The sequence below is a fragment of the Etheostoma spectabile genome, chromosome 15 (assembly GCF_008692095.1).
Source record: "Etheostoma spectabile isolate EspeVRDwgs_2016 chromosome 15, UIUC_Espe_1.0, whole genome shotgun sequence".
NCBI lineage: Eukaryota > Metazoa > Chordata > Actinopteri > Perciformes > Percidae > Etheostoma > Etheostoma spectabile.
In genome coordinates, this window is record NC_045747.1 from 9,842,626 (window position 1) to 9,856,007 (window position 13,382).

A 13,382-nucleotide genomic window follows, 5' to 3' on the forward strand; every position below is an offset into this window, starting at 1 on the left:
GCATATAGGATGTTTGTCTGCGTGTTTGTGAAGGAGTAGACGGAGACTTAAAATCGCCACAAAATAACTCTACTAACAGTACATACCATATTAAACTACTTTGCTCAGATCTCTAGTGGATTAAAGGCCTGCAGCTCTTTGTGGGAATATTTGGCCCCAGTGGTCTGCAAACTAAATGAAAAATACTCTAATATCAATATTGTGGATCTATTTAGCATCTTCTCATTGGATAATGACACTAAATCAAGTCATCTAATGCACATATGTATGGCGGCGGCTTGATATGCAGAGGTTTGGGCCTGACTGCAATAAGTGAACAATGTATGGGCCTCACACACACTTCCTCTGTCCTTGATCTGTTTCCTTTGAAATTCACCTCCCCAGATGTCATCCTTTGTGGCAGCACAGAGCATACTCTCATTTTCACCTCAGGAAACCACCAGCGTTATATTTTATAGGGGCTTGTGTCAGGACAGGACTCTGTCCAGAATTATAAAACTGCTCATGCAATCATGGAGGCACTGTAAACCTTCATGTTGTATATTATGCCACGCCATTGTCCAACTAATGTTGGACAATGAGATGAGAACCACTTTGAGACACTCAGAAGTATGGCTTGGCGATAGGAAGAAAATCAGATATCACTACAATATTGAGCAAATACCTTAATGTTGATATTGCAATGGTATTGTAGGGTTGACAATTGGTGCTTTAACAACATATTTTAAATGATGATTAAGTGGTTAAAGGCAAATAATAGCTAGAACAGTCTAGTAAGTTCAGAAAATGACATCACTCTACTGTAATGTACCCTTTAAAACCAGGAAAAGACAACACTTACCACATTATGATAGAGACGATATCTAGTCTAATATTGATACATTGCCAAGTCCTGCTCAGAAGTTGCATGTTTAGTAATTTATACTTAATGCTTAAACACCTAGTCAAATAATCAATACGTTGGGCAACAAGTGTGGTAAGGATTTTCTACTTACTGTTTTAGGTCATTGTAAATGGAATATTCTTGGATTTTGGACTGGCAGCTGGACAAAACCAACATTTTGATGATGTCACCTTGGACCTTGGCCATTTTTTACATTTTGATTGACCAAATGATTTCTGGAACAAGTGACCAGTTGGTGATATGCATAACATCTTTTATCAGAGTGTAACTTTTAGAATGCAATATTATAAATATAGTTTTATACCAAAACCTTTTGGAAGCTCTTATTAGTAAACATTTATCGATACAATAACTAGATGTGGAGAGTCTCTTCTAGCTAATCCAGTGAATGAAATACTTATTATTATTATTATTAAATTAAATACTATTATTCATGAACCTGTAAAACATGTATGCAATAATGCTGCAAATATTGCTGTTTCTTGCTCACTTATTTGCAATATTACCCACAATGGTCATGTTCAATAGACAGCTACCTCCATACAAACTGTATAGCAGAAATGGCACATTTATAATGCTTCTATTAAATAAGTTGTCATATCTCCCAACTCTAGATTATATATTTTGTCAGTCTGAATGTAAACTAGTTGAACCCTTTGTAGCTTTTTGAGTAATAATTCACATCTCAAACTCCCAACATATTCTTGGGCATAATGAGTTAAATCAGTTCTTAACAAATTTGACTACAATAGACGTTTGTTTGAGTTCCCGTAGCCTCCCTGTTGACTGTGTAACCGCTCTGCTGTTGTTATCAGGCTGATCTCTGTCCCCAGTCCAGTCCCTGTACTCAGAGGGCTGATTGCACCACAGAAACACCTCCATTATGTACATGTTTCAAATTCTTGTAGTGACAGCAGGTTTGCTTTTAACTTCTATTTAGTCAGTAGGGTTTTCAGCTTTCCACCTTTTCATGCAGGTGAAGTTATTGTGCAGGCCAGAAATGATAACTTGGTGAATTGTGTCGGCCTCTTGCACGGTTTGCCCCTTTGGACCGGAACATAATCCTCCAACTCTAGTTAAAGTTCACAAGCATTGTGTCAATCCTTAGCCATGGTTCCACTGCAATTAATCTGTGAGCAGAAAGACATCAGGACTGATTGTGAAGGTCTGCTTTAAGGATAGAGATGACACACGGCAAGAGGAGACGAAAGGGTAAGAATATAATTTAGTTTCAGTGAAGGTCATTTTGGCTAAATCAGAATCAAAACAGTCTTTTACCTTCCTAAATATCTGCCACTTGTTGGTGTATTATAGCGAGGATAGTTTTTTTGCCTCCGAGTGCGGCCCCTGATGGTGCTGCCATAATGGACTGCTGTTTGGCTCGGGGCCCTCTCATGAAAGAGTCTTTCTGCTCTTGTGCCCCTTTCGAAGAAATGCAGCCACGTTTAGGCCACAGAGTATGAAGCTCCTGAGGCCGAGTTTAGAGGTCCCTGGAATTTGGTTAGGAGCAGATTGCACACATTTCTACTCTACACAGCCTGGCGGTTACCCCTCAAGTGTAGACAGACAAGGTCTCATTAGTTTGTGTGTTTAGGCAAATATCGGTTGGATTTCTGAGACCTTTCTGGCTGCAACATTACATAACTCCGCACAGTCAGTTATGTAAAGTTAAATGAAAATTTAATTTGCCTAACTAAACTAGGGCCCCAACTAACAATTCATTTTATTATTTATTATTCTTCTGATATTGTTCTTGAAACTAATCCACTAATCACTTGGTTAATTATAAGTCAGGAAAAAAGTGAAAAATGCCCCTGACAATTCCTAGAGCCCGGAGTGACATAATTAAATGTCTTGTTTTATCCGACCAACAGTCCAAAAGCTGAGTTTTCATATTCAATAATAATGCTGCAACTAACAATTATTTGTTATTATACAATTATATGTTTATCTTTTGATTAACAGTTTGGCCTGTAAAATGCCGCAAAATTCAAATAATTGTTAAAACGTGCTTGCTTAATATGAATATGTCATTGACTTAAATGAGTAATTGATTATCAAAATGGTTGGTGAATCATTTTCTGTTTATTTTATCATTAATATATGTATATGTACAACTGAGAGCAGTGCTTGTGCCGGTGGTTTGTGCTGGACTAGCTGGCTGTTCCTACTTTTACCTGTTCACAGCGGCCCTCCCTTCCTTGTCACTGAACGGGCTCCTCCCAGCCTCCACGTTGACGATCACCATGGTTGCCACTTAATATTCACCCAACCTACAACAGAGCTACTTCCTGCTTCTTGTCATGTAGCCTTTAACCCGGCATACACTCACTTGTGTGAGCTCTTAAGCACATTTAAAATACAGGCTTAAATGAATGATCTGCCTGCATACACAGGATTTGATTGTTGAAGAGAGTCTGCTTATGGAGAGTATGTGAGTTTAAACACTTAAATGTCTTGTTTTAGGCCGGACCAGAGTATGTTTGAAAGAAACTTTGTCTTCAGATCGTTTACATTGTTTAAAGATGTTTTTTTTTTATTGAATTGGATTTTTACTTTCTTACTTTATTTTTAACATTTAAAAAAAGTCTATATACGGTATACAAACAGTGTAGTGAAGGATAAAGGAACAAGCCCTTCGGTTTAGTTTTGGTATTTTCTCACAGGGCAAAGCAGGTTTAGCAGCTATTTCCTGTCAGCTGAAACTCTGCAGCTCTAAATTCCAGCTGTATGTGTACAGCTCAATTTATGAATTGTTCCTTATAAAAAACCTATCCTGTATAATCTCAATGGGGACCTGTATTTGAGGGCAAAATAACCATATTAAAGCGAGACCATGTCACTTTTTAAAGAACAAAAAACACACTCCTTCTTTTACAAATGAAAAGTTGAATTCATAAGCAATAAAACACACCACACCTCACTTGAATACACTCAGGGCTTCTGCTGCTACATCTTTACTTAGTCTGATATTACCAGGAGATTTGGTTGCTAAACGTTAACAACAACTGAAAGTTAACAACCTTTAGATAGATATTGCTCTGCAAGGGATATTACTGTGCCGGTTTTGACATTCTGACTCTTCTCCACTGCTATTGTTACCCTATGTTTTAGAATATACCAGTATCCCGTCACTTGGGACTACAATGGCTACTGTTTACAAAAGTTCTTACTTTAAAGGGATCGATTGTAACAGACAAACAACAAACACATAGGACCTGAGACACAGGACCTCCTCTCTACCAATGAAAACCTGAGAAGAGGACAAAATACACAAATGAGACAAAACGTAGCAGATGAAATGTTGCATAAGCACACCATTCACACAGATACGGAAGAAGGAAACAAACACACCCAAAGGGAGAGAGAGACAACATGGACAACATGCACACAGGGCAAAGTGAGAATATTTTGTTTTTGTTTACAGGGAAGATTTTGATGTGGAAAAATACTCAAATTTTTTTTTTTTTACACATTTATAGCATGTAAAAAGAGATATATTTGTAATTAATTAATTTTTGTTGTGCCTTTTTAAATTGTGAAAATGACTTTGGAAGAGGCGTTTGAAGGAACCATACATGAGAGAAAAGAACATTCCCACACACTGTCCTGTTTACCTGCAATAAACCTTATTTTTTTATAAGTTCAATTAAAGTTTATTGCATATAAATAGGACAGTGTGCGAGGAATTTCTTTTCTTTCACCTATGGTAATTTCCTCCTCCTGTCCATAAGATATATGTATATAAGAGCCTTCATAGTCAAGAAACCATACAGGACATTTTTAAGAAAAATGTTAATGGTTTTGCTGTTGATTTAATAAAAGGAGAACAAAATTGACCTACTTCTAGAGCTATGGGGGCACCTTAAATAAAAGCTATTAAAGACTAGTAGAAACTGTAATCCATCACTCATTCAGTCAGTTTTTTGTTGTACAAGTGGGCCTGACTTACCATCTCTCTCTATTTCTCTTTAGGTCTCGCTCGGCCTCCGTCCTCCATGCCTGCTCCTGCAGGCTTCACCCGACTGGAGCAGAATGAGCCTTTGAACACTCTACGGATCTCTGTCGGAGGACTCCCTATGTTGGCTTCCATGGCCAACACCACTGACCCTCGTTTCCGCCTTAAATGGAGGCCCATTGTGGCAGTGGCCTTCTCCCTGGCTGTGCTTATCCTGCTCTTCATCCACTTAAGCATGGGTTTGCGCTCCCACTCTTACGACTCACCCAGCTGGAGAGCCATGCACAGTGACGCCCAGTGGTCCGATTCCCATTACAACGACACCTACCCTCTCAGTCGACCGGAGCAAACGCCACGGGGCACCCGCTACCGCATTGGGGTCATTGCCGATCTGGACACAAGTTCTCGTAGTGACAAAAAGCTGACGTGGTTCAGCTACATGCGACGGGGGCACCTGTTGGTGTCCCAAAGTGGTGACAAGGTAGCAGTTGAATGGGATGCGGACAGGGTGGTGCTTGAAAGCCACCTTTCGGAGAAGGGCAGGGGTATGGAGCTGTCTGAGCTGGTGGTGTTCAACGGGAAGCTCTACAGCGTCGATGACAGGACGGGCATCGTCTACCAAATTGATGGTGACAAGATTGTGCCCTGGGTCATCTTACCCGACGGTGACGGCAGCGTTGCCAAAGGTCTGCGTTACCCTCCACTCATACATGTGCTTTCCATTTTGTGATACTTTAGACTTCTACTCCACTTCATTTCACAGGGAAATATTGTACTTTTTACCCCACCGACAGTTTTGTTGTCATTACTTAGAATTCCTCATGGGAGTGGCAGAAACTACACACCATAGCTTTAAACATTGAGATATCCGTATTAACAATCATATAATCTAAACACATAATAATACTTCAATGAAACATCCATTTTTCTACATTCTTAGTGCTTGACTAATGCTTTAAGTATCTACTGATAATACTTTTGTAGTTTTACTTAAATGCCGAACTGTTGCTTGTAATGGAGTATTTTTATGTGCTTACTTGGTACCTATGTACTTTCTCCTGAAAGGGTTCAAAGCCGAGTGGCTGGCGGTCAAGGACAAGCACCTGTATGTCGGCGGTCTGGGGAAAGAGTGGACCACCACTCAAGGCGAGTTTGTCAACAACAACCCAGAGTGGGTCAAAGTAGTGGGCTTCCGAGGGGATGTACAACATGAGAACTGGGTTCCCAAGTACAAATCCCTCAAGTCCGCTGCAGGGATACAGCCTCCAGGTGAGCATGTAAATCTGGTCTCGCTTACCATTGCTTTTATTTTATTTCCCTTTTGTTTACGGTATTCCCCTGAATCTCCGCAGGGTATCTCATCCACGAGTCAGCAGCGTGGAGCGACATCCTGCAGCGCTGGTTTTTCCTCCCTCGCCGCGCCAGCAAGGAGCGCTACGAGGAGACTGCCGACGAGCGTCGAGGCACGAACCTCGTCCTTAGCTGCTCGCCAGATTTCAAGGACATCATTGTAAGTCGAGTGGGACCACTTAACCGCACTCACGGATTCTCTTCCTTCAAGTTTGTCCCCAATACAGATGACCAGATCATCCTGGCTCTCAAGTCAGAGGAAGACGCCGGAAAGATTGCCACGTACGTCACGGCCTTCACGCTTGACGGACGCATCCTTTTACCTGAAACCAAGATCGGGGATGTAAAATATGAGGGCTTGGAGTTCATATAGACTGAAAGACTCCTTCTTGAGGCCACTGCACTGTTGTTTTATTTTGTTTACAATCAAGTCACTGTTGAAGTTACTGTACTCGCTGCTTCCTCATTAAGACACAACTCCAATCCTTAAAGGATCGCCTTCAGTACGCATAGAAGCTGAGACTGTAAATTATGGTGGTCTCGTTTTGGGTTTGAGAAAGTGCCAGTACGTCCTAGGACAAATGTGGCCCTTAAGAGTGCTGTAGCCTTTCTTGTAATGAATGTACAAATGAATGATTTATCAGGCTGTGATTTCTTTTCTTAAAACACACAGTTTCATGCACATACTGTACACTCTCAAAAGGTCAAAGGTTTTTTTCCCCTTTGCTCCATGTCAAACATTATTCTGTACACATCAAACATGTTGTTTTCATTTCACTAACTAAAGGTCTGTTTTTATCCTTCATAAAACTCAACAATATTTGAAGGAAATTTTGGTGAAAAATCCGTTGTGTAATGTTTTGGGTGGGATTACTTCTTTTAGTAAAAATCTTGATTCCTATTTACTGGTGCTTGTCCTTTAATAAACCGCCTGTTTGCGAAACCAGAGGCCAGAAGCCTGTACTATGAAGCCAGATTTGGTGTCAACGAGGTAACTTCAGTTTTGCTGTGCAAATACTGCCTCTTTAATGTGAACGCACGCCGGATAGGGAAACCAGAACAAACATACATATAAACAATAACAATGAGTAAATATATCTGATATAATAATACAAGTAAACAGGATACTTATGATATAATTGTAGATACTAAACAAATTATGTGCATGTCCCTCAAAGGGTACTTTGAAACAATAAAAAAAGAATGGAAAAATGATAATATATAAAATTCTCTACTTATTTTGCCTTGTATTGTAGCAGGAGAAGACATTTTTAGCTGCTAGCCATGCTGTGCTTTTATCTTCCCCTAATGGAAAAGGAAGCTGTTTGCCCTCAGTGTAGGTAGTGAAGCCTGGTATACAGTATGTCTTTCAATGTTTTGGAAATATTTGAGACATAAACATAGGAAATGTAATTCTGTTTCGAGATCTTGGAGGCAGTGTGCACAGACACGTTCCTCTCTTGGTTTCCACACTTTTAAATGTCGACCTCTTTCAATTTTCAGCTCATGGTCACTGACTCTGTATTTTGTTAAAATTTGTATTTCTTTTAGATTTTTTGTATTTCTCTCTCTCTCTCTCTCTCTCTCTCTCTCTATATATATATATATATATATATATATATTATAATTACACACAAATAAATGATTAGTTTGAGAAGGAGCAGGCGGAAGCAAATCGCTTCTTTGGTCCTGCCCCTATTTCACAAAATCATACCATCACAAAGTAAATAGATACAAAATAGCAGCATACAAACTTTCAGGTCTTACAATAAACAATAACTAACAACAGTACAACAATAACAATACCGTTAAATTACAATTCCATTCCTGTGTTTAGGTCTATTTTCTGTATTGGTCCAGTAATGATTTCTTTAATCTATTTTTGACCTGAATGAGCTAAGGCTCTGTTTGATGTCATTGTTCAGTCCATTCCATAAGGTCACCCCACAAACTGAAATACACATGCTTTTAACAGTAGTTTGCACAAGAGGTTGCTTAAACATATAATGTCCTCTTAGATGATATCCCCCGTCTCTTTTCTTAAACATTGCACGTATGTTCCAAGGCAAAGTATTTTCTTTGATTTTAAACATAAATTGTACAGTTTTGAATGTTACAATGTCCATAAATTTTAGCAATTGTGAATTCAAAAACAGAGGATTCATAGTACAGGCCTCTGTTCAACAAAAGCAACACATGGACCTCAAACAAGTTGCAACTAGACTAAAACTGTTGTGCAAGCCCATGATGTTCTGCTTTTATCTGAAACGAAACTTAAGGGAAAGTGGCAGGAATTGAGAAGTTTGCCGTAGTTTTGCTTTAAAAGGGGTGGGATTTTGTGTCACAGACTTCAAAAGAGCAAGAGAGAGGCACATTTTGGGACAACAGCACTTCATAACCTAAGGGGAGAAGGTAATGTGCTTTTATTATATGTAAGGATTCAGCGTATTTTGATTTAAGTTATTGAATGTTCTTTTTTTTCACAGATTTAGTACAGCCAGTTAAAATAAATTTTATATCCATCTTAATGAAAACAAAGTACAGGTTTTCATATTTGACCTTTAAGAAATAAATCTATTGATTCATACGCAAAAAGACCAAAACAGCACTAGAGTTCCACTCTTGCTCGTGCTTTTGATTAAGATCAAAACCATTCAAAGCGTTATCTTACAATGAGAAGCAAAGCATATTTCTTACATTGCCTCTTCTTCTTTGTCATTGACTGTCTGTGTCAGAGTCCCACACTGGTGATCGGAAATGCTTGCACCAAGAAACATATTCACTCTGTGGCTTCTGCTACTTCTCCATGATGTCTCTGAAAGTGCAACGGGATTTGACTGGTTCAGTGAGTCCGAAGCATATCTCAGTGAAAACTAAATACATTGCTTACATTTTTGCCTTGAAATGAAAATGAGTTATATTGAAAGGAAAAGTAGTCTTGATACTGTACTAGTTTTCAGTGAATAACTATAAACTATGCAATGCTTATGTTTTGTGTCTTTCGATTCAGATTACTCTATTGTCTATTAGATTTGCATAAAATGTAAATGTGTCTTTGCCATATAAGACACCACACACCATACACAACAATTATGCATCTTAAAATGTTAGAGTGACCAAGTGGGAGTAATATAAGTGATGAGTGGATTGTCCTTCCACTGCTATGTAAGTCTATTAAAACATTACATCAGTGCATGATGCTCAGAAGTATTTAGCAACAAATAAATGTCGGCCTACACTAAAATGTAATAAGTGATGGTGTATATTGCAGAATGTCTTTAAAACAGCCTTAAGCGGGATTTAGGGGAAAGATATTCTGACCATGCTCACTCAACCAAATGTTGTATAATCTCTGTGCTGTCATGGCCTTGGTCAGTATCCTATGCCTGTGTTTGCATACAGATAGAGAAAGAAACCCTGTGCCGCAGGAAGGTGATGTGAGGCTGTTTGGCGGCAGTGCTTCTGAGGGCCGTGTGGAAATCTACCATGAGGGTTATTGGGGAACGGTGTGTGACGATGGCTGGGACATGGCCGAGGCCCAAGTGGTGTGTCGTCAGCTCCACTTCCCGGGAGCCAAGTCTGTTGTCATTGGGAAGGACTACGGAAAAGGTGCCCTCTACTTCCATTTACTCCCCACCAGAGGGCAGTGAAATTATTGTAATGAGTTAGGAGCTGTGAATCAATACTAATGCCACAAATTCATTCAGCCACCAAAAAGGTCACTGTTTTATGTGTCACTGCCAGAACAATTAACAAATGATTCCCTTTTTTACATCATAGCATCTGGACCTATTTGGCTGGATGATTTAACATGTAAAGGCACAGAGAACCACCTGTTTAAATGTGCGTTCAAAAGCTGGGGAACAACGGACTGCAGCCACAAAGAGGACGTTGGAGTTATTTGCGAAACAACTGGTATGCATCTAGACTCTCTTCATACTCTCAATGCTCTATCAAATGTTAATCAAATGATTTCTGGTTTCAGGCACCAATCTGACCATCAGTGATTCGACACACTCACTGGACCACAGCATCAGTCTGTCTGATGAACTCGGCCAAATCTTTGACAGCGGGAATGGCTGTGACTTCCAGATCTTGGTCCAGAGTGCAACTGGAAACAGAAATGAGGATGGGGCCCCGGAGATGGTTGCGACAACGATTTGCACACACAAAATTGTCCTCTCACAATTCCCACTCTTCAATGCTTCAGAGGGGATGACGAGCATCACGGTCCCCATAAGCCAGTCTTGCCAACCACATTTTACCTCCTTCATCAGGTATACTAAACTACAATGACTTGTAACAATTTAATATACATAATTCATTGATACCATCTATATGTTTTGTGAGAGAGAAACAGAAAGCAAACTCACTGGAATACATCTAAAAAAAAACTAATAAATATTCTACAATCTCAATAGGTACATTTACACCCGCAAGGTGGATGTGACCTTCTCCTCTGCCCAGTGCCTCCACTGGATGGCGTATAAGTTTGGGGTGAAGCAGCTGATGGAGGACACAGGCCGGCTGTTCTCTAAAATCCTCCCAGAAGACCCCTTGTTTAAAACCCAGGTGTCCCTTTACGAATATGCAGAGGAGACTGGGGACTTGGTCCTCCAGGAGAACTGTATTCAGTATCTGGCCTGGAACTACCAAAATCTGACCAGGTCCCCCGCTTGGACCCACCTCTCCGTTGACCTCCTTGGATCCCTTCTAACCCGCTCAGACCTGGTGGTGCCAGATGAATATTTTGTGCTTCAGACTGTGGAGAGCTGGATCACAGAGAAGGGCAACTCGACCAGTATGAAAACCCAACTTGACCTGTTGAATCGCATACGTTTCCCTATGATCCCCGCGGAAGTACTGTATAACCTGGAGGACAACTCTTCTCTCTACAGCACTCATGAGAAAGTGTATCGTGAAAACATCTTGGAAGCATTCCAGTTTAATGTTCTTCTTTTTAGCGATCTGATGTCCAACCCAAAGTTCAACAGAGAAAATGATCATTTCCAGCCCAGGTTCTACACCGCTAAGCCATGGAGCACTGTTATAATTCCAGATCAAACAAGCAGTTTCAATCATTATCAATACGGGGGGCATCAAACCCCAACCAAGTCGCTCACCACACCTGTCCACAACAGTATGATCTTTAAGCGCAACATGGTTAACTGGGAGGCAAATGTCTTCAAAAACCAATATGAATGTTCAAACCGAGGCCTGAGGTGCGACTCGTTGCCTATGGCAAGGCTGATTACCTACAACCAACTCACCGATCAGAGAAACGTCATCTTTCGTAACCGGCTCCTGCTTATCTGCCAAGGCAAGTACATCTGTCATGTCCAGGACTTCAAGGCCAACACGGCTTATGTGAATGGGTCCCAGGTTCTGACCTATCCCTGTCCTGATAACCAGTACACCTACCGCTTCGTAGTGAGACCAGAGTATGTCTGATTCAATAGCTGGACCAGGCTCAATATTTCTTACATCTGATCAATTTGTCTGCTTATTATTCCAAAGATTACAATGATTCTACAATATAATAACCATGTGATTTTTTTCATTATCTTTTTTTTTGTTAATTAGCTACAAATGTATCACCTTGCAGTCAAGTAGCCTTCACTGCTTTCATTTATATGGCAAATAAATAAAGTGATTTCTAGATCATTTTCTGTGTGTCAGTGCTTTGTTTTTTAACAAATATAAAATCCTAACCTGGAGTTTATTACGGTTTGAGACACACTAAATGACAAGTGGAGCTAAGTTAAATTAATCATCAGACTGATTTATAGCTTTACTAGTACTGGACACTGTTTGGGCTGTGAGAGATTTCGATTTTGGGTCCGGGATATATGATGGATTCTGACTCTATTTTTCCATCTCTCTACTAAGCCAAGATATGACAAGGGCTACTTGCTGTTGCCTCATACTTAACAGGCAAACACCTCTTTCCCATAAAAACTATTCCTTTTAGGTGGCTGGCTAAAGTAATTCATATCTTACTATTCCCAGTTAACTTCTTTTCATGCAAAATAGTTGAAAGTCCTGTTTATCATCACACGCCAACAGTATGAAAACAACAACCTTCCAACATATTGGCTTTATTCAGCACCATCAGATAAAGTACTGATTGGGAAAGGGATGTGTTTACATGAATTTGATCAAGCATAATAACAGTTTCCTCTTCATGAATCATGGAATCTTCCCCGAGCATTGCGCCACACGCCAGACAGTCTTCAATTCTTCACACACAACTGACAGTCACACTTTGATGACATGAGGGCCTACATGTCTGGACAGGTGGGTATAACAGCCACCCATAACTGAATCATGGGTTTCTGAGAAGTGTTAGTGACTTTTGGCGCACCAAAGCATGACATGAGACAATTGATTAGTGTCAATCATAACATGATAACTGTGTATATTTAAAGATGAATCCTCTACATCCACTCATGTTTCAGGGTTGTGCAAACTTCTAGCAATGGTGTAGTCTGACACACGAGAGAGCACTGTACAGCAGCTGTGATTCATCCAAAGTGAATACTGTGCCAGGTCACGTGCAATGTAATGTGTTCACGAGAGTAAGAGGGAAAGTTCAGATCATTCATCACTTGTTTTGCTGCGAGTAACGAACAAATGTTAATTCCATTACATTTTATTTATCGTATCAAATCATAACAAGAGTTATCTCAAGACACTTTACTGAGAGTAGGTCTAGACCACACTCTGTAACTTACAAAGACCCGACAACTCCAGTAATTCCCCCCAAGAGCAAGCATGTAGTGCAAAAGTGGCAAGGAAAAAAATCCCTTTTAGGGAGAAACCTCGGGTGGTGAGGAAAACTTCCTTTTGTGGAGAAACCTGGGACAGACCCAGGCTCATGGTAGGCGGTGTCTGATGGTGCCGGTTTGGGGTGTGTTGAACAGTGGCAATTATAGTCACAATAAAGATAATTGACCTATGACTAGAAATAGTAGTTGTAATAGTTCATGGTGTAGCACTGCAGGGCGTTACAAGATGTAGCAGGACATTGCGGGGCAAGATCACGGTGACAGATGCAACCATGATTTAGGTGCTACCCAAATCCTCTGAAAACTGTGGAGTAAAAAAAACACAAGGACTCTGGGGAATAAGCTCCCCAGAGATGAGTTAGTAACAAGCATTTCTGGGACA

The 13,382-nt window shown here is 40.2% G+C and overlaps 2 protein-coding genes across 7 annotated transcripts in view; both read left to right on the forward strand.

Annotated features, from left to right (window-relative positions):
- The window catches only part of LOC116702564 (soluble calcium-activated nucleotidase 1), a 7,381-nt gene extending 268 nt beyond the window's left edge, over window positions 1-7,113 (forward strand). The window contains exons 1-4 of one of the 4 annotated variants that reach the window (XM_032536853.1): window positions 1,982-2,116; window positions 4,880-5,548; window positions 5,928-6,131; window positions 6,215-7,113. In XM_032536853.1, the coding sequence (XP_032392744.1) occupies window positions 2,089-2,116; window positions 4,880-5,548; window positions 5,928-6,131; window positions 6,215-6,585 (1,272 nt within the window). In that variant the 5' untranslated portion in view covers window positions 1,982-2,088 and the 3' untranslated portion in view covers window positions 6,586-7,113. Of the gene's footprint in view, window positions 1-1,981; window positions 2,117-3,213; window positions 3,335-3,528; window positions 4,305-4,879; window positions 5,549-5,927; window positions 6,132-6,214 lie in introns of those variants that run through there. The other 3 variants (XM_032536852.1, XM_032536854.1, XM_032536855.1) reach the window with 3 other exon arrangements.
- A 1,283-nt stretch (window positions 7,114-8,396) lies between these two features.
- On the forward strand, window positions 8,397-11,865 carry LOC116702563 (galectin-3-binding protein A). 3 transcript variants are annotated; one of them, XM_032536848.1, is made up of 7 exons: window positions 8,397-8,624; window positions 8,948-9,057; window positions 9,484-9,486; window positions 9,615-9,821; window positions 9,993-10,127; window positions 10,198-10,489; window positions 10,634-11,865. In XM_032536848.1, the coding sequence occupies exons 2-7, from the start codon at window positions 8,970-8,972 to the stop codon at window positions 11,661-11,663; spliced, it is 1,755 nt and encodes a 584-aa protein (XP_032392739.1). In that variant the 5' UTR covers window positions 8,397-8,624; window positions 8,948-8,969; the 3' UTR covers window positions 11,664-11,865. The 3 variants fall into 3 exon arrangements, with proteins under 3 accessions (XP_032392739.1, XP_032392741.1, XP_032392740.1); XM_032536850.1 differs by lacking the exon at window positions 9,484-9,486 and having other exon boundaries at window positions 8,948-9,061; window positions 9,619-9,821; window positions 10,634-11,663; XM_032536849.1 differs by lacking the exon at window positions 9,484-9,486 and having other exon boundaries at window positions 10,634-11,663.
- The last annotated feature ends 1,517 nt before the right edge of the window (window positions 11,866-13,382 follow it).